Source organism: Bos javanicus, chromosome 11 (assembly GCF_032452875.1).
Source record: "Bos javanicus breed banteng chromosome 11, ARS-OSU_banteng_1.0, whole genome shotgun sequence".
NCBI lineage: Eukaryota > Metazoa > Chordata > Mammalia > Artiodactyla > Bovidae > Bos > Bos javanicus.
In genome coordinates, this window is record NC_083878.1 from 68992979 (window position 1) to 69016865 (window position 23887).

The 23887-nt window shown below is 49.8% G+C and overlaps 1 protein-coding gene across 6 annotated transcripts in view; it reads left to right on the top strand.

Annotated features, from left to right (window-relative positions):
- CAPN13 (calpain 13) overlaps positions 1–23887 on the top strand; it is a 106430-nt gene that overhangs the window by 42273 nt on the left and 40270 nt on the right. For all 6 annotated transcript variants that reach the window (XM_061432928.1, XM_061432924.1, XM_061432923.1 and 3 more), the window contains exons 5-10: positions 1991–2124; positions 8613–8787; positions 9734–9808; positions 16145–16230; positions 20511–20585; positions 22614–22759. In XM_061432928.1, coding sequence (XP_061288912.1) covers positions 1991–2124; positions 8613–8787; positions 9734–9808; positions 16145–16230; positions 20511–20585; positions 22614–22759 — 691 coding nt within the window. The remainder of the gene's footprint in view (positions 1–1990; positions 2125–8612; positions 8788–9733; positions 9809–16144; positions 16231–20510; positions 20586–22613; positions 22760–23887) is intronic.

Sequence of the window (23887 nt, forward strand, 5' to 3'; positions counted from 1 at the left end):
TGAAGAAAGTCCCACTATTCTCCAGAAATAGCTGCAGTGCTGACCTCTGTACATCTGTTCTTTCTGAGTTTGGGCACAGTTCTCAGGAAAGAGCCCTGTATCTGGGCAACTTGGATGCTTTGCCCAAAACCCTTCTGGTTTCCTGCAGATACTTGGGTGCTGGTCAGATGGCCCAGCCTGCTTGTTAAAGGGTACAGACATTATCTAGGGGCCAGCCCTCCTCATCCAGAGAAGTGAACTAGGAAACACAGATCGCTGACCTCATTCTTGACCACCCCATTTTCATCAGGCCATTTGCATCCTTTCTGGGAACAATGATCTTACCTGAGGTTCCCTTTGTATAGGGAGAGCAAGTCTGGTCAGCTCTACTGGCATGGGAAGGTGTGAGTAAGGGTGGAACCAACCAGAGGGGCTCATTCAAGCCAGGACTCACTCAGTCTTGATGGCATACTGTGTGCTGGGCACTATCCTAGGTGCTGAACAAAAAGGCTATTGAAAAAACAGTTCCTTCTTTTTTTTTTCCTTTCTTTTTCCTGTGATCCCACTCTCATAGTCTCATCCGATCCCAGTCGCAGTGTGAGATAGTTCTTACTCTTACACCATTTGACAGATGAGGAAACTGAGTCACAGAGAATTAAGTATCTTATCCAATAGCTATTGCTGAGGACAAAACTAGGCCTGGAGCACGGTTCCACTGACTGGACACTGGCTCCTACACTTTGCCATCCAATTAAACTCAAATGGGTCTGTCCTTCTGGTACCCTCCATCCAAGAGTCAGGGTTATCTTCCTTTGTGCTTCAGACATGTTCAGTGATTTCACTATAATAGCATCTCTGTTGGCTCCCCACTTCACCCGCCTGTGCATCTGACTGCAGTGAGGATGCAGACCCACAGCTGTGAGAACAGCAGCTCCAGTGGACTGGTTCATTAAAGGCCACAAGAACACCTTCTTTGTTTTGTCTCCCCTGACATCTCTGTCTTGGTCTCCATCTCTGCTTCGATAATGCATCCTCATGCAGGTGCAACAGACCAACACCTGGGACATTCAGCTGTGGACATGGCCATGAGGATGGCTCCCCCTCACCACGAGCAGGTGATGGATCACATCCACCCGGCCTTACTCTGAGCCCCACTGTCAGAGGCTTGCCTGTGTCAAGACTCAGGCCTAAGACCAGAAGCCCTGTTGCTGATCCAGAGACCAGCAAACAAACTCCAAAAAGCTGGTTTTGTTATGAATTTTCATCATTTGGCAGTGTCCCCGGGTGAACCATTAAGAGTTGAATGCTGAAGATTAAACCAGTCTGTTTTGGAGAGGAACATCTGGTTCGTTTGCGCTCTTGGCGGCAGCAGTGCCAGCCCGCTTCATTGCTGCTGATCTGATGGCAGGGCCAGCTGGACGTGAGGACAGGAGGGCCAGCGCGAGGCTCAACCTGCTCAGCCCTCCCCAGCAACCTCACGTTTGTTGGCCTCCGGGCCCTGCCCACTCTGTGGCTACCATCTGGGATGCTTTCCCGCCTCCTTGCCACCTGCAGGAATCCTGCCCGTCTTCCCTCGAGCCTCCAGCTCCCTGAAGGCTGTCCTTCCCCATCAGGACACTCCCAGTCACCCATTCTCCTCTGCTATCAGCATCTGCTCCCGCCGTGCCCATTTTGTACACAAGATGTACCTGGAGCATCTTGCGTGTGTCCAGAGCTCACAAAGGACATGCCAAGGTGAGGCAGGAATTAGTAGCAAAGTCCAGCTAGACCCGAGACGCCTTCCTCCCTGACTGTGTTTTCCTTGATTAACTCGACCTGTGACTCACCTGTCAGTGGAGATGACAGGCCCGTCCCCTGTCTGCAACCTGGGCTGTGATTTTGATCTGCATAGACTTGTCGCACGGTAGTGGTCATACGGCGATGGTGGTAATCTTTTGGCCTGGGCTGGGGGTCAGCACCTTCCTCCTGCCCCAGCTCTACTAAGGCATATATTTTGCTCTCTCTCCTCCAGTTCTGGCAGTGTGGCCAGTGGGTGGAAGTGGTCATTGACGATCGCCTACCTGTCCTGAACAACGAGTACCTCTTTGTCAAACCTCGCAACAAGCGAGAGTTTTGGCCGTGCCTGCTGGAGAAGGCCTACGCCAAGTAAGGATGGTCTTGTCCCTATGCCTGGGGCCTGGACACTGGCCCTGCCTGCCCAGCCACTAGCCCTGACAGATGCCCCCCACCAGTCGGTCCTGAGACCTTTGGCTGCTGCTTCTGCTGCTAAGTCGCTTCAGTCGTGTCCGACTCTGTGCGACCCCATAGATGGCAGCCCACCAGGCTCCGCCGTCCCTGGGATTCTCCAGGCAAGAACACTGGAGTGGGTTGCCGTTTCCTTCTCCAATGCAGGAAAGTGAAAAGTGAAAGTGAAGTCGCTCAGACCTTTGGCAACACTGCTCAATTCAAGCAATGCCCCTGGGAGCCTCAGAGCCTTTGCCACCTGGTGGGACATCCTATATAAATAACCACGTGTGCAAGGGTGTGTTAGACACAAGCATTGGGAGGGACCCAGAGGCACATAGCGCGGGATGGGCAGGGCAGAGCTGGACAGAAATAGGGACTGACAGTGGTATTATTTTAGGGCTGGTGTACAGGCCCAAATAAAATACAATATCATGGTCAAAGTCTGCTGAGAGGGCAGAGAAGAGAGACAGCAGTTCTGACTTTCTGACTCACAGAGAGTCAGCTGACACTGCACAGTGGAGGTGGTGGAGAGCGAGGCCTTAAAGGATGGGTGAGATTTCAGCAGAAGGAGAGGGGATGTGGGGGCATGGACATCCCCAACAATGGGAATGATATGAGCAACAACCCCAGCAGATAGTCTGGGGCCTGGTGTGGGTACCGTGAGATTGGATTTATATGTGGGGGGCAGGGCAGGAGCTGCTTATTATTATATGGTCTAAACACCCTGTGTCAAGGACTATTTTCTGGTGTTCACAAGCTGAAGTACCTATAAACTCAAGTCACGTGCTTCACTTGCACAATTTGGGTTGTTTTTATTCAGCAGATGTTTATTGTGCCTTTAGTCATAGTCTAGGCACTGCACTGCATGCTGGGATAGAGATGCTCAGGCTGGCCCAGGTTGGGTATGCAGGAGTCATATGTGTGTAAGAGCCACATCAAGAGCCACACAGGTGAGGGACACATCACAGCTAGGAATCAATACTAGGAGACAGAAGGCCAGGGGACCACACATTTTGGGAGAAAATGAGGCATGGAGAGTGTTCTGGAATCAAGTTCCCCAAAGATCTTCCTAACCGACGCTTCATATGATGAATGGGGAAGCCAAGACGCTGAATAGTGATGTGGTGGCAGGTGCAAGGGATTAACCTGAGTCTACTGAGGTCTTTGGTCGTGTGATCAGGTTATTTGGCAAGACTGAAGACCCCACCCCGGCCAGTCTTGGGCTCTGAAGAATGGTTACCACCCCATAGACCACCACCAGTCCCTGTCCTGCTGAAGGGCACATAGCTAGCACTCTTTTTACACATTGTTTCTTTTGAGTCAGCTTGTTCAAAACTAAAGCTGTTACTCATTTCCAGTGTCAGGAAGAGCGGGACATTAACATTTGAGAATGAAGCCCAGAAAACAACCAAGGTGGTTGAAACAATCCATATGTTTTGGGAGGTTAATTCACTTCTAAGCTTCTTATGCAAATACTGCCATTATCTTTCTTGGGTGGATTTAGCGTTCACCATTCCAGGGCTTCATTTTTTTTTTTCCTTTATTGAAAGGGGGGGAGCAAGATGGTTCACTTGGAGAATTAGAGAGCTCAAGAATGAAGTGATGACTTTGACCCCATTTTGTTAACAGCTGACCTAAAGCTGTCATTCAGCTTGAAAAGAAATGGGAAACTGGACTCAGAATCCACATTGAACCCCCTGAAGAAATCTAGAGCAGGAGAAAATGTTGCCAACTCCAAAGCTATTTAAAAGCTTTTCCCTCCATCCAAAGAAGGGGATTGTAGAATGTGGAGGAAATCAAATAGAGCACATCAGAGCTAGAGGGAGCCTCTGTCAGCATCAAAGCCTACCTTCTCTGAAAGATGAGGAAACCAAGGCTGGTGGGGGATGAAATGACTTGCCCAGGGTCACACAGTGTTGGAGGCCCAGCTGGGATCAGATCTGTCCTCCCCAGGCACATGCCTGTCCATCATCCCTTGACACTGCCAGTCCTAGAAGAAAAGGATTTGTCTTTTGCTTCTTTTTGCTTCAGTGTCTGGCCCACAAGAATTGCAGAAGTATGGAGAACCCACATGTCTGAGTGGAGATGGTCCTCTTTCCCTCCCAGGGTGTAGACAATACTGAGTGAACACGTGGATTCCAGACTTTGAAACACTGTTGCAGCTGGGGAGTCTGGAAATGAATTGGTCAAGTGAGTCAGATGTGGAGGGGAAAAATATATATATTTGCCTGGCTTTTTTCCCCAGAGGTCACAAAACAGGAGAGTGGGGGACAAAATCTGGTAGGCTGCCTAGCATCCTTTTTGGGATCCCTGCAACTCAGAATTACAGCCTTTCAGCATCCTTCCTGGATCTGATTTGACATCTGAATTCTTCCCTCTCTCCTATCATTGTCAGGTAGAGAGACGTTTTCCTAAAATGAGGCTGAAGCTGAGGGGTGAGAACAAGGCTCTCTCAGAATTCCTGGGTCCAGGTGACAGGCTTGGTGACAGGAGTGGCAAACGCAGCGCTCTCTGTCTTTCCCTCCCCTTCTATTTCCTGTCAGCCGAGGAGGCTGAGAAGAGCTGCCATGTCCCTGAAACACAAGCAGGATCTGTGAGCTGGTGTCTGAAAAGCAGAGAGAGAGCTCTTTGTCTAAACACTCAGCCACTGCTGGGACAGGAAACACAGGCATCAGGGAGACGTAGCGAGAGGAGGCTGCTGGCCGTGGACCCTTCCCCTTTCGTTTGATGTCTCTGTGATGGCTGCTGAGGGTAGGTTGCTGACGTCAGATACAAGAGTCATATGTGTGTAAGAGGTTGCTAGCATCAAGAGCCACACAGGTGAGCGACACATCACAGCTAGGAATCAATACTAGGAGACAGAAGGCCAGGGGACCACACATTTCAGGAGAAAATGAGCCGTGGAGAATGTTCTGGAATCAAGTTCCCCAAAGATCTTCCTAACCAATGCTTCATATGATGGATGGGGAAGCCAAGACTCTGAATAGTGCACTCAGGTGCAAGGGATTAACCTGAGTCTACTGAGGTCTTTGGTTGTGTGATCAGGCAACATTATTTGGCAAGACTGAAGACCGGGGACCGTCCAGTCTTGGGCCCTAAGAAATGGTTACAACCCTACAGACCACCACCAGTCCCTGTCCTTCTGGAGGGTGCATTGCAAGTACTGTTTTTGTACATTGTTTCTTTTGAGCCACCTTGTTCCTAACTGAAGCTGTTGCTCATTTCCAGTGTCAGGAAGAGCTGGACATTAGCATTTGAGAATGAAGCCCAGATAACAAGACGAGGCCTGTAGACACTGAGGTTGTGGCCCTGGAGTGACGGGACAGAGCCAGCAGGGCCTTCCTGGTGTGGCTCTGGTATGGTTCTATTTGAAGCCAGAAGGGGGTGTGGCAGCAAGGGAGGTGGGTCATGCTGGTGGGCTCTGGAATAGATTCTAAAACCCTGGTCTTGGGCTTCCCCGGTAGCTCAGACGGTAAACTATCTGCCTGCAATGCAGGAGACCTGGGTTTGATCCCTGGGTCAGGACGATCCCCTGGAGAAGAAAAGGGCAACCCACTCCAGTACTCTTGCCTGGCAAAATTCTGTGGATGGAGGAGACTGGTAGGTTACAGTCTATGGGATTGCTAAGAGTCAGACACAACTGAGCAACTTTACTGGTTCACTGGTCTTGGTGACCTTCCGGCACCCTCAGCACCCTCTTAATCTATGACCCAGAGCCTGAAAACATGTGGAAAATCAAGTGAGTCAGATATACTGAGACCCACCTGGGCACAATCGTGACCAAAGGGAAGCTTTGCAGTTGACTCAGCAAACATTACAGAGATAAGAGTCTAATACCGAACATAACCCTGGTCAGAGAGAGGGAGATAAGATTTAGAACCAGTTTAATAACAAGTCGAGATCCATCTGTCATCTGTTTCCTGTAGAATGGCCCTTGGGTTCTGTGGGTTCTTTGCTTTCATTAATACAAGGCTTTCTCAGCATCCATGGTGTTTGTACCTGGGACAGTGTCCTGCTGAGAGCGGCTGCTTGATCTGTGTTTGCTGGAGTGGGTTTATGTGAATTTTGGGGGTCTCAGGGGAAGAGAACAGCAGAGTTGGAAGTATGCTGAGAGAGGGGTGTCTGAGGGGCCCTGGAGCAGATCTGGGTGAAGGGCTGAGGACTGGGAGGGGTCTTATCCGAGGCCATGGGCCCCAGTAGAGGTGGCAGCAGAATGGACCCACGCCTGACCTTCATCACCAGAAAACAAGCCAAGGCCAGGGCTTTCCCTGGGAGGGGCTTGGCCACTGCTTGCCCATCAGGGACAGGAAAGCTGAGATCCCTGGCCAGGGCCCAAGTGACCAGGCAGTGGTGGGGAACATGCCCACCAGACAGCTTTGACTATGGGAGGCAGGGTCTCCCACCCAGCCTGGCTCACCTCCATGTTGCTGTGGGTTTGCCCTGCCTGTATTTTAGGACCCCACAGTAATTTTCCAGGTCACCCCATTGACAGGAATTTGAGTTCTCAAATCGAATATGACCTCATCCATCTGGCCCCTGCTGTAGGCTTTCCCCGTGATCTATCAATCTTGCCTCTCCCAGGAACACCAGTCAGTCCATCATTGGCCCCGCTCCACCATGCTCTTCCAGCTCCAGAGCCTCCCTGATTTGTTCTTCCTCCCCAGAGTGTCTGTCCCACTGTCCTTGTTGTTCAGTTGCTCAGTCATGTCTGATTCTTTGTGAACCTATGGACTGCAGCACGCAGGCTTCCCTGTCCATCACCAACTCCTGGAGCTTGCTCAAACTCATGTCCATTGAGTCAGTGATGTCATCCAACCATCTCATCCTCTGCCGCCCCTTCTCTTACTCTCAATCTTGCCCAGCATCAGGGTCTTTCTCAATGAGTCAGCTCTTTGCTTCAGGTGGTCAGAGTTTTGGAGCTTCGATATCAGTCCTTCCAATGAATATTCAAGGTTGATTTCCTCTAGGATTGACTGGTTTGATCTCCTTGCAGCCCAAGGGACTCTCAAGAATCTTCAATACCACAATTCGAAGGCATCAATTCTTCAGTGCTCAGCCTTCTTTATGGTCCAACTGTCACATCCTGACATGACTACTGGAAAAACCATAGCCTTACTTGGATAAAACTTAGTTCAGAGTTGTGTTCCTTCTCAGAAACTTTCCCAGAACCCCCAGTCACTTCCTCTCTGTTCCAAGTTGATCCATGCACTCTCATAATTAACAGACACCCGAGGTAGGCCAAGCAACCTGACATGTCCTTTGAAGGGGAGAGCATCTCGGTGGCAAGTGCTGCTGTTCATGGGGGACAGTAGAAGCAGGGAAGCAGGGACTTGCTGTCCCAATTGTGCCCATGTGAAGCACACCTCCGTGAGCCAGACCCTCTCCACATGCTGTGTGTGCTTTACTGGCAGCACTGCTGCAACAGCCCATTCCCTGGATGAGCAGAGGGGGCCTTGAGAAGCTCAGCCTCCTGCCCGAGCCTGAGACATCATGACAGGGGAGGCCAGGAGTTGGCACAAGCAGATTTGCTCTTGGGTTGAGACTGTCTGCCTCACCAGTAGGTGATTGGGGCTGCCGCAGTTGGGAGAAAATTGGGAGGAAGGCAAGATAGGGGCAATAAGGCTGGGCTTTTCTCGGGGTATGGGTTCCAAAGCAGAAACCCCATGGGAGGGTGGGAGAGGCACTGTGGAGCACGGGTCTGAAAGTTTAGGTGGTTTGCTTTGGGGATGTGTATGGAGGCCTCGTCCTCACCTGTGTTACCTTCAGTGACATCACCTCCCTGATGATTCTTGGGGTGGGGGAGGGTTAGTTCTGAGGATGGAAAGGGGAATTCTGCATCAAGCTTCACACAAGAGTAAGGACTAAGGCTGCTTATGGTCACAGAGGGCATCAGAGTTGTTGACTGTGGTCTCTTGGAGGACAGAGGTCTCACCTGTCTTTGAATACAAAGTACCCTGCACACAGCCAGTTACTTACCACTGTTGTTAAACAGGAAACAGTGGATCCTCATTGTATTAACAGCCAGTCTTTATTAAAGGCTTTCCACATGCCAGGCACTATGTGAAGCCCAGCTCTAGGAGGTTAAGTAAGTTATCTAAGGTCAAGTAGTTAAATATCTGGGGAATTGGGGTTTGACCCTTGGCCTGTGGCCCCAGCACCTGCATTCCTAACCTCTATATAATGCTGCCACCTGTGAGACTGCCCAGGGGACTAGGAGAAGGAAGCGATAAGGGTGGCACATTGCTAGAATCTTTATCCAGGAGAACAGAAGTTGGGCGGATGGCCACAGCCAAGGGGTGGTTTGGTAAATCCTTCCCCTGGGAAATACACAGAGGTCCAGTGTGCTATCTCCCTTCCTGGAGGCACCAGAGGCACCACTGGGGTTGATCTGCCTTCCTCTTTCTCAGGTTTCATGGGTCCTATGCCAACCTGCACTATGGCTACCTCCCCGACGCCCTGGTGGACCTCACGGGAGGGGTGGTCACCAACATCAGCCTGCACTCATCCTCGTCCGACCTGATGACGATGGTGAAGACAGCCGCGGAGGCAGGCTCTCTGATGACCTGCAGCACCCTGGCCAGGGTGAGTGGATCAGGGATCTTGTTACACTGGTTTGAGCCTTTCCTCACCCCAGAGTGTTCAGCCACTGGCCCATTCAGTTAGTAATGGGAATGGCCAAGTGACCACCACAGAGCACTGATGCTGTGCTTTATTGACACTGCCTCATTTAATCCTCACAACAGCCCTCCATCTGAAACAGGGATCACAGAAGTCACTTACAGAAGAAGAAATGGGCTCAGAAAGGCTAGGTGAAATGCCCACCATCACACAGCCAGTAAATGGCTAAGCAGGGCTTCAAGTGCTGTTGTCTAATGCTGAAGCCTTTGCCCATTGCTTCCTGTGACCAGAAGCAGTGGGGTTCAGAGTGATCGGGGGAGGCCCTTTGATTCTCACTGGCTCTAAAGGCAGCACCCCAAAGGCAGCATGCCCCATTCTGAAAAGCTCGGCTGACCCTCCAAATTATCTGATTCTGTTCCAAGGCAGCCAATGCCCTATCCCTGCGGATCCTTCCTTCACCCTTTAACCAAATGGGCTTTGAGTCACACACCCCTGGTCTGAAACACCACCTGAAACCAAAATGCACTTTAAATCCCAATTCCTCATGGCCTGGAGGTGGCAGGTCTCCCCGACTCCCACAAAATGCCCAGAAGATATGTGTTGGGGTATGTCTCGTTGATAACAAGCCATTAGAGAAAAGCAAGCAGCCCAGGTCCTCAGGACCCAGTGGGCTTTTGTCTGTCATAGAGTGGTCTCCTGAGGTATGAAGTGCTGGGGCCTCAGACACCCTACAGCCTTCAAACTCCTCCTCTCTAGGAAAAAGATCCAAGAACACATGGCATTCCAGTGTGAGTCAGTGGGAGGCTTGTCATCTAGACCCAGCTCAGCTGCTGAGTGAATTGTGCTTTTCTGGGTTTTTTCTGAAGAATGTATGAGTGTTTACTGCTTGGTCTGCTTCCCTCCTTTGAAGCCCACAAGCGAGTCCGTGACGATGGCAAATGGACTGGTGAGCCGGCACGCCTACACGGTGACTGGCGCTGAGCAGGTAAGGCTCCCTGTGGACACGGTGCCCCAGAGTTCTTGCTCCCCTAAGCAGGAATCAGAATCACATGCCAAGTTGAGCCCAGCAAAGCTGAAATGGGTACTGATCACTCTTGCCTCCGCTTTGTCCAGGCTGTCACGGACAACCTCATTCCCTCTATTCGTCCAAACGTTCTGGCGTCTGGTATCCCCATCCCTCAGGGATAACCCCGCCAAACCAGAGATCTTACTCTCCTTAAATGACCTCAGAGAGGCTGAGTGTCTAGCCAGGTTGGGGGATTAGCCCCAAAAGAAAGCAGAATAGCTACCCAATTGACTTTGGAGGAAAGTTTGCCCCAAAAGGGTTTTATTTGCTACATACCAACTTAACTATGACAAAGACTCTCCAAAATGTAGGAGCTCAAACAAGATCAAGTTCACGTCTCAGGTGAGCAGGCGATTCCAGAGCTGGTAGGTGGCTCTGCCACCTATAACATGGAGCTTCTACCTGCGAGTCCAGGGCAGCTGCCTCCCGTCTCCTCATCTCCCAGCCTGGGGAGGAGAAAGAGGCTAGGGACACTTACACACCCATCTGGAAGGCATATGTCAGCACAGGCACACACCATGGCCTCTCAGATCCCATGAGTCTGGACCTAATCAGGCCACCCCAAGGCCCAAGGGTATCTGGAAAACATATCTGGTAGGGCCGCCATATGCCCAGCTAGAACTTTATTCCCACCAAAGAAGGGAGGGTGGCTCTTGGGGGATAGTCTTTCTCCCCAAGGCAACAACCGACTTGGGTTGGACAAAATTGCATGTCACCAGTGTGTGCAGTAGCATTTATTCTGAAAAACATGACTTAAGTCCAGCCTCCTCCATTCATAAATGAGAACCCGAGGCCTGAATGGGGAAGGTCAGGGTCGCATAGCTGCTTGCAGTGGCTGGGCTCAGACACCACGTCTCCTCAGTTCCCATCTATGCTTACCACGCAGACATGCTATCCTTCCTGGCCTTGTGATGATTTCCCACAAATGCCACCCCCCACCCCGATCCCTCTATTTCTCACAGCTCTTGAGGTCTGATAATGTTTTCTAGGCCCTTAGAGACAGAGTTACAAACCCCAGGGTCCATTTTTCACATGTATTTATGGAGCAAGGAATTCAAAGCCTCAGCTTCTATTTCTGGCTTGTTTCTCGTATCTCCTTTCCCTGTGCCAATCTGTCTCTCTTGTCCGTTGACCAAAGGCCAGTTGCTCTACTGTTTTGTGTTTGGGTGAATGTTCCAATCTGCAAAACAGAGACAATATCTTCTGTCTCCTGCCCGCCTGCCTACCTCCCTAAGGAAATCAGTACCAGAATGCTTCCTCTGCACAGCACCTGGAGGAGAGTAGGCACCTAATAGATGCTCTTGGATCAGTGGATGTGGGCACTTGCCTGAGTGAATCAATGCTTTTGTCCTTGGCCTGTGAAAATGACATCACAGATCCTCCATCATAGAACGAATGTGAGGAGCTCAAATATTTCTCAGAAGCAAGAAAGAGGCCCTGACAAACCCAGGCCACAGAAGAGCCCAGTCTCAACGGCTCCAATGCACTTCATCTGGAACTGGCCATGCCCTTCTCTGAATTCTCAGTGGAGACAGACAGTACTGTCATCACATCTGACCACGGATGGATGCTCTGCTTCCCCAAAGCTCCCCACCCCAGATGTGGACAATTCTGGGCTAGGGAGAGCAAATTGGCTTTCTCATGTGCCAGCCTTGATCCCGGCACTGCTGCCTAGATAACTGTGTCAACAAGACTTTGGCTCTGCTTCCAGACTTGGAAAAGAGAGCTGTGATCAATGAGTGACATCTCTGCTGGGCCTGGAAGGAAAGAGCCGTGGCACCTGTGTGATGTGCTGGCCATTCCTGACAAGGCCCTTTTCATACATTGAAATGACCTCTGATTCTTCTCTGAACACAGGGGAGAAGGCACTTTGTGTATTGAGAGGTCTGGATGGCTGTGGAATGTAGGTCCTGCCAAGGCTGGGCCTGGGGATGGCAGTGACAGAGTAGCCAAGTAAACTTCTAGGGCAAATTCAGGGAGGCAAACTGGGGAATCCAAGTGTGGGTTTAGCCAGGGTTTGGGCTCCTGAAATGTGAAGTCAAGTGGGCCTTAGGAAGCATCACTATGAACAAAGCTAGTGGAGGTAATGGAATTCCAGTTGAGCTATTTCAAATCCTGAAAGATGATGCTGTGAAAGTGCTTCACTCAATATGCCAGCAAATTTGGAAAACTCAGCAGTGGCCACAGGACTGGAAAAGGCCAGTTTTCATTCCAATCCCAAAGAAAGGCAATGCCAAAGAATGCTCAAACTACCGCACAATTGCACTCATCTCACACGCTAGTAAAGTGATGCTTAAAATTCTCCAAGCCAGACTTCAGCAATATGTGAACCGTGAACTTCCAGATGTTCAAGCTGGTTTTAGAAAAGGCAGAGGAACCAGAGATCAAATTGCCAACATCCGCTGGATCATGGAAAAAGCAAGAGAGTTCCAGAAAAACATCTATTTCTGCTTTATTGACTATGCCAAAGCCTTTGACTGTGTGGATCACAATAAACTGTGGAAAATTCTACAAGAGATGGGAATACCAGACCACCTGACCTGCCTCTTGAGAAACCTGTATGCAGGTCAGGAAGCAACAGTTAGAACTGAACATGGAACAACAGACTGGTTCCAAATAGGAAAAGGAGTACGTCAAGGCTGTATATTGTCACCCTGCTTATTTCACTTCTATGCAGAGTACATCATGAGAAACGCTGGGCTGGAGGAAGCACAAGCTGGAATCAAGATTGCCGGGAGAAATATCAATAACCTCAGATATGCAGATGACACCACCCTTATGCCAGAAAGTGAAGAGGAACTAAAGAGCCTCTTGATGAAAGTGAAAGAGGAGAGTGAAAAAGTTGGCTTAAAGCTCAACATTCAGAAAACAAAGATCATGGCATCTGGTCCCATCACTTCATGGGAAATAAATGGGGAAACAGTGGAAACAGTGTCAGACTTTATTTTTTGGGGTTCCAAAATCACTGCAGATGGTGACTGCAGCCATGAAATTAAAAGACGTTTACTCCTTGGAAGGAAAGTTATGACCAACCTAGATAGCATATTGAAAAGCAGAGACATTACTTAGCCAACAAAGGTCCGTCTAGTCAAGGCTATGGTTTTTCCAGTGGTCATGTGAGAGTTGGACTGTGAAGAAAGCTGAACGCCGAAGAATTGATGCTTTTAAACTGTGGTGCTGGAGAAGACTCTTGAGAGTCCCTTGGACTGCAAGGAGATCCAACCAGCCCATCCTAAAGGAGATTAGTCCTGGGTGTTCTTTGGAAGGAATGATGCTAAAGCTGAAACTCCAGTACTTTGGCCACCTCATGCAAAGAGTTGACTCATTGGAAAAGACTCTGATGCTGGGAGGGATTGGGGGCAGGAGGAGAAGGGGACGACAGAGGATGAGATGGCTGGATGGCATCACTGACTCGATGGACGTGAGTCTGAGTGAACTCCGGGAGTTGGTGATGGACAAGGAGGCCTGGCGTGCTGTGATTCATGGGGTTGCAAAGAGTCGGACACGACTGAGCGACTGAACTGAACTGGGTTCCTGGTGATGCTGCTCATGGCCCTGATGTTTTCCCCCCACAGCACATGCTTTGAGTTGTTCTTACAATGCATTAAGCAGTCTGAACAGGACATTCTCCTGTGACAGTAGGTGATGAAAACCGTGTGTCCTGCATGGTCCATTCCCGCCATTCCTGCCATTCTGTGGCTACTGACACTTCCCAACGTGCGCTCTCATCAGTCCCAACCTGGTGAGATGCTCTGTGAAAGCAGTATTTGGATGTTAGCACTTAAAGTCTCTGAGAAGGCCTGTATTAACAACGTAAGTGCAGCTTGGTTTTAATCTACTGTTAGCCATGAAACAATTTTCTCTAGGAGTCACTATTAACCAACTTGAACTCACATTCAAGAGGATACTTTCAAGGAATTATTATCCTAGGAAAGATGACCTGGATCACCTCTTCCCTGTGCCCACTTTCTGAGAGATCTGACCAGGGTCAGGGTACAGTCAGTAGCCAGGAAAGTGATGCAAGAAAGCTCACCCATTGTCAGATGCAGCTGTGACCTTGGCCTTGAAGGTGACTCCTGAGCCCCTTGGCCAAGGCCCATGTGATAACAGAGCCCTGTCAGAAAGAAGTAACACAGTCAGACAAGGACCCAAGAACTTGATTAAAGATTCTTCCTTCAGAAAGAGGGGCTTATAACTCTGACCATAAGTGCTAAGATTAAACCAGCCCATAAATGCAGCATGCTTTTTAATCTGTTCATCCTCCCTCTGGGCAGGACACAGACAGGAAGATAAATGAAATTGGCATTTTTTACTACACACCTACCTGGGTCGGTGACTCCCCGGGGCAAGGGGATGTGTGTTTCTCTGCACGCATCATTTAGCGCTGCCTCAGCCCCTTCCAGTCACTGGCTGCTCTTCTCCCGTGCCTGCCTGAGCCCCTGACTGTCCCTTAGGCACTAAGGGTGGCTTATTAAGCTTTTTGGACCACCAGAAGATTGTTTCTCACATCCCTGTTCCATGGGCTCCATCATATGCTGGCGGTTAGTAATACACCATGTACAAAGCCTGGGGTCCCAGGGGATGGGGCATAGAAGGGGAACCCCCATCTCATGTGGCATTAAAAGTCAGAGTACCTTCCACTGCAGTGTCAGCCAGACAGGAGTAGACAGAAAAGAACTGTACGCAAGCTAGGTTCATGTGCCCTTCTCTGACCCCATTGCTGTCTCCTGTATGTGTGTTAGTTGCTCAGTCGTGTCCGACTCTTCGCAGCCCTGTAGACTGTCGCCCACCAGGCTCCTCTGTCCATGGAATTCTCCAGGCAAAAATTCTGGAATGGGTTGCCATACTCTTCTCCAGGGGGTCTTCCCCACTCAGGGATTGAACTCGGGCTTCCTGCCTTACAGGCAGATTCTTTACCATCTGAGCCTCCAGGGAAGCCTCTTGCTCCTTCATGGCACCACCCTTTTGGTAATCACAAGCTCGCCCAGGGTTTCCATGCAAGGTCAAAGTCTCAGCCACATCCAAGAATGAGCTGGGCCATGGAGCAGCTGTATCCTTTATCCACTCCCAATTCCAAAATTAAGAGCCTGGGCTTTGGAGACTGACCGTGGTGAGGATCAGAATTCCTCCTCTGCCACTCATTCTGTGGCCTTAGGAAAGTTGCTTAGCTTCTCCGATGCTCATTCTCCACCTCTGCAAGACAGGGGTTACATGAACATCTACCTGGGAGGATTGAAGGCTATAGCACACATCACACGCTCAGTCAGGCCTGGCTCTGGGCCTGCCTTCACACACGTTTCTTTTCCACGTGGAAATATTCCACTCAGAACTTTCTCCTCTGACCTGGAATTGGTGAACAAATCCTCCCCTTCTTCACCCCTCTGTCTCTTCCGACAACATTAACACCGATCAATATCACGGCTGCAATTCCATCATGCTTTAATTCCTCTCCCCAGGCAGAGGCCTACTGGATCCAGGAAGTTAAGTTCAAAGGGTTGTGATTGTTTTAACTTGCAACAAACAGTCCTGCCCTCTGGCCTTAGTGGTTTGCTGGCCTCCTTATCTGGGAGGGATAATGATGTGACCCCTTCCACCTCCACCCCCCTACCCCCCAGGAAGGAAGGAAATTTCAGAGCACTCAGGAGATGCCCCTACTGAGACAGGCTGCCAGAGCCAGGTGCAGCACCCCGCCGCCCCCCGCCCCAGCTGCAGGCTGGGCGAGGGCTCAATTCCCAGGCAGTCCTCTTCCTGCTCAGATCAGCCTCCTCTATTGGCCTTGCTCAGGACAGTGCTGTGGAGACCCCAGCACAGCTCCCAAGGGGCTGCCAGCCAGGAAGCAGCTATTTCTGTGGAATAGAGATGCTGGCTGCAACAAGATGTGGAGGAGGCTGGGGACCCATAAAAATCTCCCCTCTGCAGCCGTGGCAGCACCATCCTCAGTGTTTATCAGCCATGCAGTCTCAGCTGGCACAGGCTTTAGGATGCAGTCTTACGGAATGAGGAAGCCGCACCTGCCTTCAAGGTGCTGCGCAGAAAAAAAAAAGGACCATTTTCTTCTCGATCTCATTCCAACTCCACACGGGCAGAAGCATTGATTTTTTTTTTTTTTTTTCCTTTCCGTTTTTTCTTCTGGCTGCAGCCAAATGAGGTCAGAAGTTAAATTAGTCCTTGGAGGTGAAAAGCAGCTGCATTCCTATTCCTTCTGCCAACTTTTGCTGGGAAACACTGACAGTTTTCCTTTTCTGTTCTTTGCAGATTGAGTACAGGAGGAGCTGGGAGTATCTTATCCGCCTGTGGAACCCCTGGGGCAAGATCGAATGGAGAGGGCGCTGGAGCGACTGGTATGGCTTCTAGAAACCTTTCTCTCTCTCCTTCATGGACACCTGGTGTTCAGAGAGCACCCTGGCCTACGAGGGCAGCAGGTGGACCTCCCTTCGAGCCTATCCAGCTCACACCTGTGTGGGACTGTCCATCCATCACACACTCCCATGATGCCATTCACCAGGCATCATTTAGACACCTACTGTGTACTCTGTACTAAGTACACTGCGGGATGGGAGCTGTGGGACAAGAGATAGTGTCTGTCCTCCAGTGGGTACAGCAGAGTAGTGAACTCATATACTACCTAGAATAAGTGAAAAATTAAAAGGGGTGGGGCAGGGCAGACGCTGGGTTCTACTTGGCAGACAGAGATGGAGAGCAGGAGCCTCAGCCCATAAAAGGATCCCATGGGATTCAGGTCCTGCTGATGCTATGTCATCAGGATGGAAAAGCCTTCTTCTAGAGGGGGAGATGGCACACTGAGGCAAAGATCTGGCTGGTTTTTTGACTCAGTCCACCTGTGTTTGTCTCTCCTGCCCTATCGGTCCAGACTCACCTTGCTGGCGGTGGGAGTGACGAGGGGAAGTGAGTCTTAATTGTGGCCATGTTCCAGGCAGCTGCTCGCTGGCCCAGCTGACCTGTGGGGCCCCCGCTGTGTGGTCTGTGGTTCCTGGGAAGCTGGGCTGGCCTTTCCCAGCTGCCAGGAGGACTAACTCCTGGTCCCCACCCCTTTGCTGACTAAGAATGACACGGCAGTCCTGAGCGGGGATGGAGGGCCAGCCACAGCAGACTGGCTCCTCTTGGCTCCTCTCCTCCAGTGAGGCCCAGCCCATCCACAGGCCGCTGAGGACCTGTGTTAGGTCCATGGAAAGAGTCCAGAGGCCAAGGCAGCTTAGCACAAGGAAGAGATGATCAGAAAAGAAATGCAAAGCATTCAGGAGCACAAGAGAACAGGCCCAACAAGCAGTGAGCATCAACGCTACCTCCAGAAGCGTGTCCTGGAGGTAAAGGCCAGTGTTGCCCCTGTCCCCGTCCTGACCCCTGTGCCCCTGGCTTTGTGGTGTATGATACTGTGTGGGTCCCGGGATCCTGTGTGAGCCCCAACAGCTGAGGTACCTACACAAGTGGGGCTGGAGGGTAGTAACGTGAGAGAGATTGAGAGAGGAAATAGGTAACCTAACTTAGAGTAAACCTGTTGTGATCTCAGATACCCTCTGTAAAAAGGGCAGCTAATCCCCCCTCCCCCGACAGAAGGGGAATGAACTTGCAAAACCACGAACCACTGGAAGCAATTTTGTTCCCTGCCGCCCTCCCTCCTTTTACTGTACCTCTGTTCTTTTCTTCTTCCCCAGGGGTATCCATAGCGCTACCAAGTCCCTCCCCCCACCTTCCCCATCATCACTCCAAGCTGCCCACTGTGGCCGGGGCTATCAGATTAGCCGGAATCCCTGATTGAGGCTGGCCACGACAGCAGGAGTAGAGGAAGGGAAGGTGTCTGCAGTACATCCGCCTTGAGTGAAAGAGGCAAGAAATTCACACGAGCTGATGTTCTGGCCACAGTCTCTGTTCAGTTCAGTTCAGTTCAGTCACTCAGTCGTGTCCGACTCTTTGCGACCCCATGAATCACAGCACGCCAGGCCTCCCTGTCCATCACCAACTCCTGGAGTTCACTCAGACTCACGTCCATCAAGTCAGTGATGCCATCCAGCCATCTCATCCTCTGTCATCCCCTTCTCCTCCTGCCCCCAATCCCTCCCAGCATCAGAATCTTTCCTGTGCTAGAGATCAAATGGCCAGTGAAGGCAACTAGGGACCCCAGAGGTGAGGGAAGAGAAGCTTCCCACGGGCAGGTCTGTCCAGGGATAGATGGATGGGGTTGAATGGAGTTCAACCAAAAAAAAAAAAGGTATTAACTCACTTTGAAAGTGATCCCTAGGTAGGAGGGAAGTGTCAGCCGCTGTACCTAGCCACAGTTATTGGTAGTGTGTTAAGGGCCAGGAAGCTGGCCTGGGGAGTGGAACAAGAGAGAAAGATGTGTCACAACCTGGAGCCAGGGAGCCTGGTGCCAGCTGAGAAGTTTAGATTTATGCCCTAGAGTCCTGAGGTTCATGGCCTTTGAACAGGGCCGAGAAGTATGCAGAGCAGGAATGGGGGGTGGAGCCCACCACCCCTTCTCTGGTGGATCACATGACTGAGGGCTGAGGTTCACAATCCCCCACCAATGACCAGGCTGGAAGGAAGTGGCATGGCTGCATCCTCACGTTCCCCATGCGCTGGTCAATTCCCGCCCTAGTTTTTAAGAACTGGAGACGGATCGGGAGAGCGGATGGTCTAATCTCAACCATAATAGAAATTTCAGTCACACACACTTAAAGGCAAACTTGCATGAATCAATAGCGTATTGATTTACACTACATTTATTTTCCCTTACACACTGCAGAAAATGTAATTATCACTTAATTATAAAATTACCATTTTACAATAACACATCTGACTGGCTCAGCCTGCAGCCAGAAGCCTGAGTGATCCCTGCCTTGCTCTCCTGGCTCAGAGGTGACCCACCACCCACCCTGGAAGTTACTCCCAGAGAAAGATCTCATTACACGTTTGTGCCTATGGGGCCCATCTCCTATGAGCATGCCTCTGCTTTGAGGAGCAGGCTGGAAAGGAAGGGACAGCTACTCCCTTCTGCCTATAAGAGTATCCTTCACTGTAGACCCTAGGACTAGCTTCTGGAACGCATCGTCCCAATGAGGCAGACAGCTTTAATTGTTTATTAAGCCAGCATAAAACTATAGCATTCTACTATACGACTCCTCTGGTGGCTCAGACGGTAAAACATCTGCCTATAATGTGGGAGACCCGGGTTCAATCCCTGGGTCGGGAAGATCTGCTGGAGAAGGGAATGGCAGCCCACTCCAGTATTTTTTTCTCTCCCCCCCTCCCCCGCCCCCGCCAAAAAAGGGGCTCAAAGAAATGTAGACAGCTTCCCTTGTGGCTCAGAGGGTAAAGCGTCTGCCTACAATGCGGGAGACCCAGGTTCAATCCCTGGGTCGGGAAGTTCCCCTGGAAAAGGAAATGGCAACCCACTCCAGTACTCTTGCCTGGAGAATCCCATAGATGGAGGAACCTGGTAGGCTACAGTCCATGGGGTCCCAAAGAGTTGGACACGACTGAGCGACTTCACTTCACTTCTTCTACTATATGCCAAGGCATGTGTTCAAGCCCTATGTCGGATGATATTATGCAGTGCTGAGCAATGTCACTGATCTCATGGACCTTGGAGGCTAATGAGGGACAAGAAATATACAGGCACTAGTATCAGAGGGTGCTCAGTGCTGGGACCGGAGTGGTACAGTGTGCTGTGCGGGCTCAAAGGAGGGGCACCACAGTGGGGACAAGGAAGGTTTCCCAGCAGAAGTAACTTTTAGAAGGAAAAATGAATAGAAGTTATTGGGCTTCAGGACTGAAAGGATGAGGAGTATTCCAGGCAGAGGGAGCATCATGGTGAAGGCCAAGGTGGGGTGGAGGTTGGGTGCTGCCATGGCCACCAAACAGACCAGCATTTCTAAGAAACAAAGATATTCATTGTTGTTGGAGTGTGTAGTTCAAGGGCAGGGAGAACAGGTCGCTGCTCAGGTAAAGCTGGAGAGGTGGGCAGAGGTCAAGTTCTGTTTCAGAGTTTGAACTTCATCCTGAGAGTAGTGGGGCAGTGCTTCATGTGTTTATGGAACTGCCATAATCAGACTTCTGCTTTAGAAAGATCGTTTTGATTGGAGGTGTGGAGTATGAATAGGAAAGTGGGCAGGGCTGAGTTCTGGGAGGCCAGTCCATGAGGGAGATGAGGGTTCTTGAACTTGAACACAGCAGTAAGGATGGAAATAATTGGATGGTTTTGAGAGGGGTTTAGGAGGTAGAATCAAGGCATCATTAATATTTGGTGATGGCTTGGATGTGGAGGGTACAAGAGAGAATAACCCTTCATGTTCTCACTTGGGCAATAGGAGAAGGCAGTGGGTGAGTACGGTTTGGAATAGGTTGATTTCAAGGTCATGGTGGGGCTCTGGTGGAGACAAGGGATGAAGCATAGCATGTATCATTCTAAAGGTCAGGAAAGAGGATAAGGCTGGGGACAGTGTAGAAGCTGTCAGCATAGAAAGAATCGTCAGGTAGAGTGACACTGTCCACTCGCACCTGGAAACTTCTGGAGGCCTGTGCAAAGGGCCCCTGTCAGGGCATGTGTGGTTGAAATGAAACATCCTAGGGGATCTCATCCTATGGTCTGTCTCTCCACGCCCAGGTCTCCAGAGTGGCAGGAAACCCACGACCAACGGAAAAGCCAGCTGTATGAGGATAAGGACAATGGCGAGTTTTGGTACTGTATTTCATTATTTGGTACTTTAAAAATTATTATTATATTTTAAATCTTTAACCGTTAGCCCAAACCCTCAATCCCCACCCTTTCCCTAAACTTTTGTGAGAATGAGGATTAGCTTTGCAGAGACCTATATAGAAGGAGCTTATTTTCTCCACCAAGACACCAAAGCTTTGAAAAAGATACTGTGTGTTCTCTCTTTGCATGAAAGGTCTTTCAGCTTTGAAGTATTAGAACTTGCAGCAGATGTTAATGGTGAAAAGGAATATTGGCACTAAAGCTTTGAAATCAGCAGTTTCCTGGCAACCAGGATGCATGGTTATCAGGCATGTAAATTCTTTGCCATCTTTTTGGAACCCTGGAGTGCCACAGTCTTTCCTCGCATGAATCGTAAAAGAGCAACTTGAGGTTAACCTCCCAGCCTTCTCTCTGGAGTTCTGAGTAAGATGTCAGTGTCATCACTCAGCAGCTATGTAAGACTAGATGCTTTAAAACATATCATCAGATAAAGAAGATGTGGTACATATATACGATGGAATTTGACTCAGCCATTAAAAAGAATGAAATAATGCCATTTGCAGAAACATGGATGGACCTGGAGAGTCATACTGAGTGAAGTTAAGTCAGACAGAGAAGGAGAAATATATGACATCCCTTATATGTGGAATCTAAAAAGAAATGATACAGTGAACTTACAAAACAGAAAGAGACTCACAGACTTAGAGAATGAGCTTTACGGTTGCCAGGGGCAAGGGATAGTTAGGAAGTTTGAGAAGGTCCTGTACACACTGCTGTATTCAAAATGGACAACCAACAAAGACATACTGTATAGCACATGGAACTCCGCTCAGGGTTACGTGGCAGGCTGGGTGTTGGAGGGGAGTTGGGGGAGAATGGCTACGTGTATATATATGGCTGAGTCCCTTTGCTGTCCACCGGAAACTATTGAAAAATTGTTAATAAGTTAAACCTTAATACAACATTAAAAATTTTTTATTTTAAAAAATTTAAAAAACATCCTCAGCCCTGCACTCACATTGTAAAGGATAAGATGGACATTTCTCTGATGAATTGTCTAGTTTTTTTAGCGACATATTTAAATAAAATTTAGCGTGTGTGAAAAAGAGACTAGGTCTAAGTAATTAAGAATCAGAGGGACAAATATAAATTAGACGGAAAAATATTTCCAGTCTTGCAACTTTAATCACAGGTGTGATTTTAGGGGTGGAATCCATTGTATTCTGATAAGGGCTTCCCAGATGGCTCGGTGGTAAAGACTCCACCTGCGATGCAGGAGACACAGGAAATGTGGGTTCCATCCCTACGTCAGGAAGATCCCCTGAAGAAGGAAATGACAACCCATTCCGGTATTCTTGCCTGGAAAATCCCATGGACAGAGGAGCCTGGCGAGCTACAGCCCATGGGGTCACAAAGAGTTGGACACAGCAGAGAGATTGAGCACACACAAGCACGAGACTTCAATAGTGCATTTGGCAAAGGGCCTATGGAAAGGTGATTTTATTAGCAGAGTATAGGACCCAGGACAGAAAGAGACTGACAGTCATCTTGCTGGTCAGAAAAGGGGCCTGCGGAACCCATAATTTAACTGTGTCCTTGTCCTCCCCATAATTTGACTGTGTCCTTGGGCTTCCCTGATGGTTCAGCTGGTAAAGAATCTGCCTGCAATGTGGGAGACCTGGGTTGGATCCCTGGGTTGGGAAGATCCCCTGGAGAAGGGAACAGCTAACTAGTCCAGTATTCTGGCCTGGAGAGTTCCATGGACTATTCCATGGGGTTGCAAAGAGTTGGACACGACTGAGCGACTTTCGCTTTCACTTGTCCTCCCAGGAGAAATCAGAAGGGCATTTGCCCGCAAACGAACCAGAATGGGGTTCTGGTCTTTGGGTAGGACAGTGGTAAATCAGTGGATACTGTAGTTGACAGGCAAAGGGACAGTAAAGTGATGGGAACCTCCACCCAAGGAACAAACCAGTGGTCACTAAAGCGATGTGTCTCTGTTTATAACAGGATGTCATGTCAAGATTTCCGAGATAACTTCTTCGGCCTGTTTATATGTAACCAAGTTCCAATCAGCCTGGACCATGGAAGCACGCCCCATGAAAGATGGTCCCAAATGATGTTTAAGGACCACTTAATTCCAGGAAACACTGAAGGTAGCTATGACAGTAATTATTCTACCAGGTGAGAAGCTGCCAGCTCTTGCCCTATCCTGGCTTAAGCTCTCAGGGGCCTTTGATTCTAGACCATCAGCCTAAAGAAGGGGAGGACTTTGTCAGCCCAAAGGGACAACTGTGTTTCTCTAGGAGAAATGATTGCTGGAGGGGGTGGGTGGGAGGCTCTCAATTATGCCTCCCCTGGCTTTTTGCTTTCCCACAGCCCTCCCAGGACTAGAATGGGGCCACTGCACTTCAGTGATTATCCAGGACTTTGGGAGGGCTGTGAGAAGAACACTGGACATGTGTCAGGGCCTGGGTTCAACCATTGTCTTTGCCACATTTTGGCTTTGTGGCTCTGGTCTCTCTGTCCTAAGTCTCTGTAACTGTTCCCAGTGAAATTAGTCATCTCTGTCTGCCCCCTGGAAGCCACAAAGCCTCATCCAGGCACCAGGGAGCATACTCCTGCCCTTGTTGGTTGATGTTGATTGGTACTTGCAGCCTGCAGCACTGTACTGAGGTCCCAGAGGTGGGCGTCTCAGAGCCTGTCTTTGGGCTCCTGGAAGATGAGTTTTATTGATGAGATTTTAAGGGAGTGAGTGACATAGTCTCACTTTGCCTTGGCTCCCCATTTGTGACATGGATGAGTGAAATATCACCCTCTGAAGATGAACCCAAGTGTGATTACACACCTGGATAGGAAAGGCTATGCAAACAATGTATTTGTGTGTGTGTGTGTGTGTGTGTGTGTGTGCACTTGCACCTCGACATGCGCATTCCCTCTCCTTGGCCCCAGCCTGCCAAGAATAGTGTGTTTGAATGATCTCACCACCTACCCTCCCCCGTCTTTTCACTCTGCTGGTCAGAGAAGCTAGTCACCAGGAGGCCATGGGCAGATTCTGAGAAGTCACTGAGTCACTCTTAGGCAGAAAGTTGACTGATTTAATCTTCCTGAGCTCCATCTACCCAACTGTGGGGCTAAAGCACTCTTCCCTAGATATAGTGCAGGGCGAGGAACTAACCAGAATTATACATTGCCGCCATCTTTAGTAATTCCTTACAAGGGAGAGAGGGCAGGGAGGCAGCCAACAGCACCGGCTATGTGCTGCTAAGTACACTTGAGTGTAT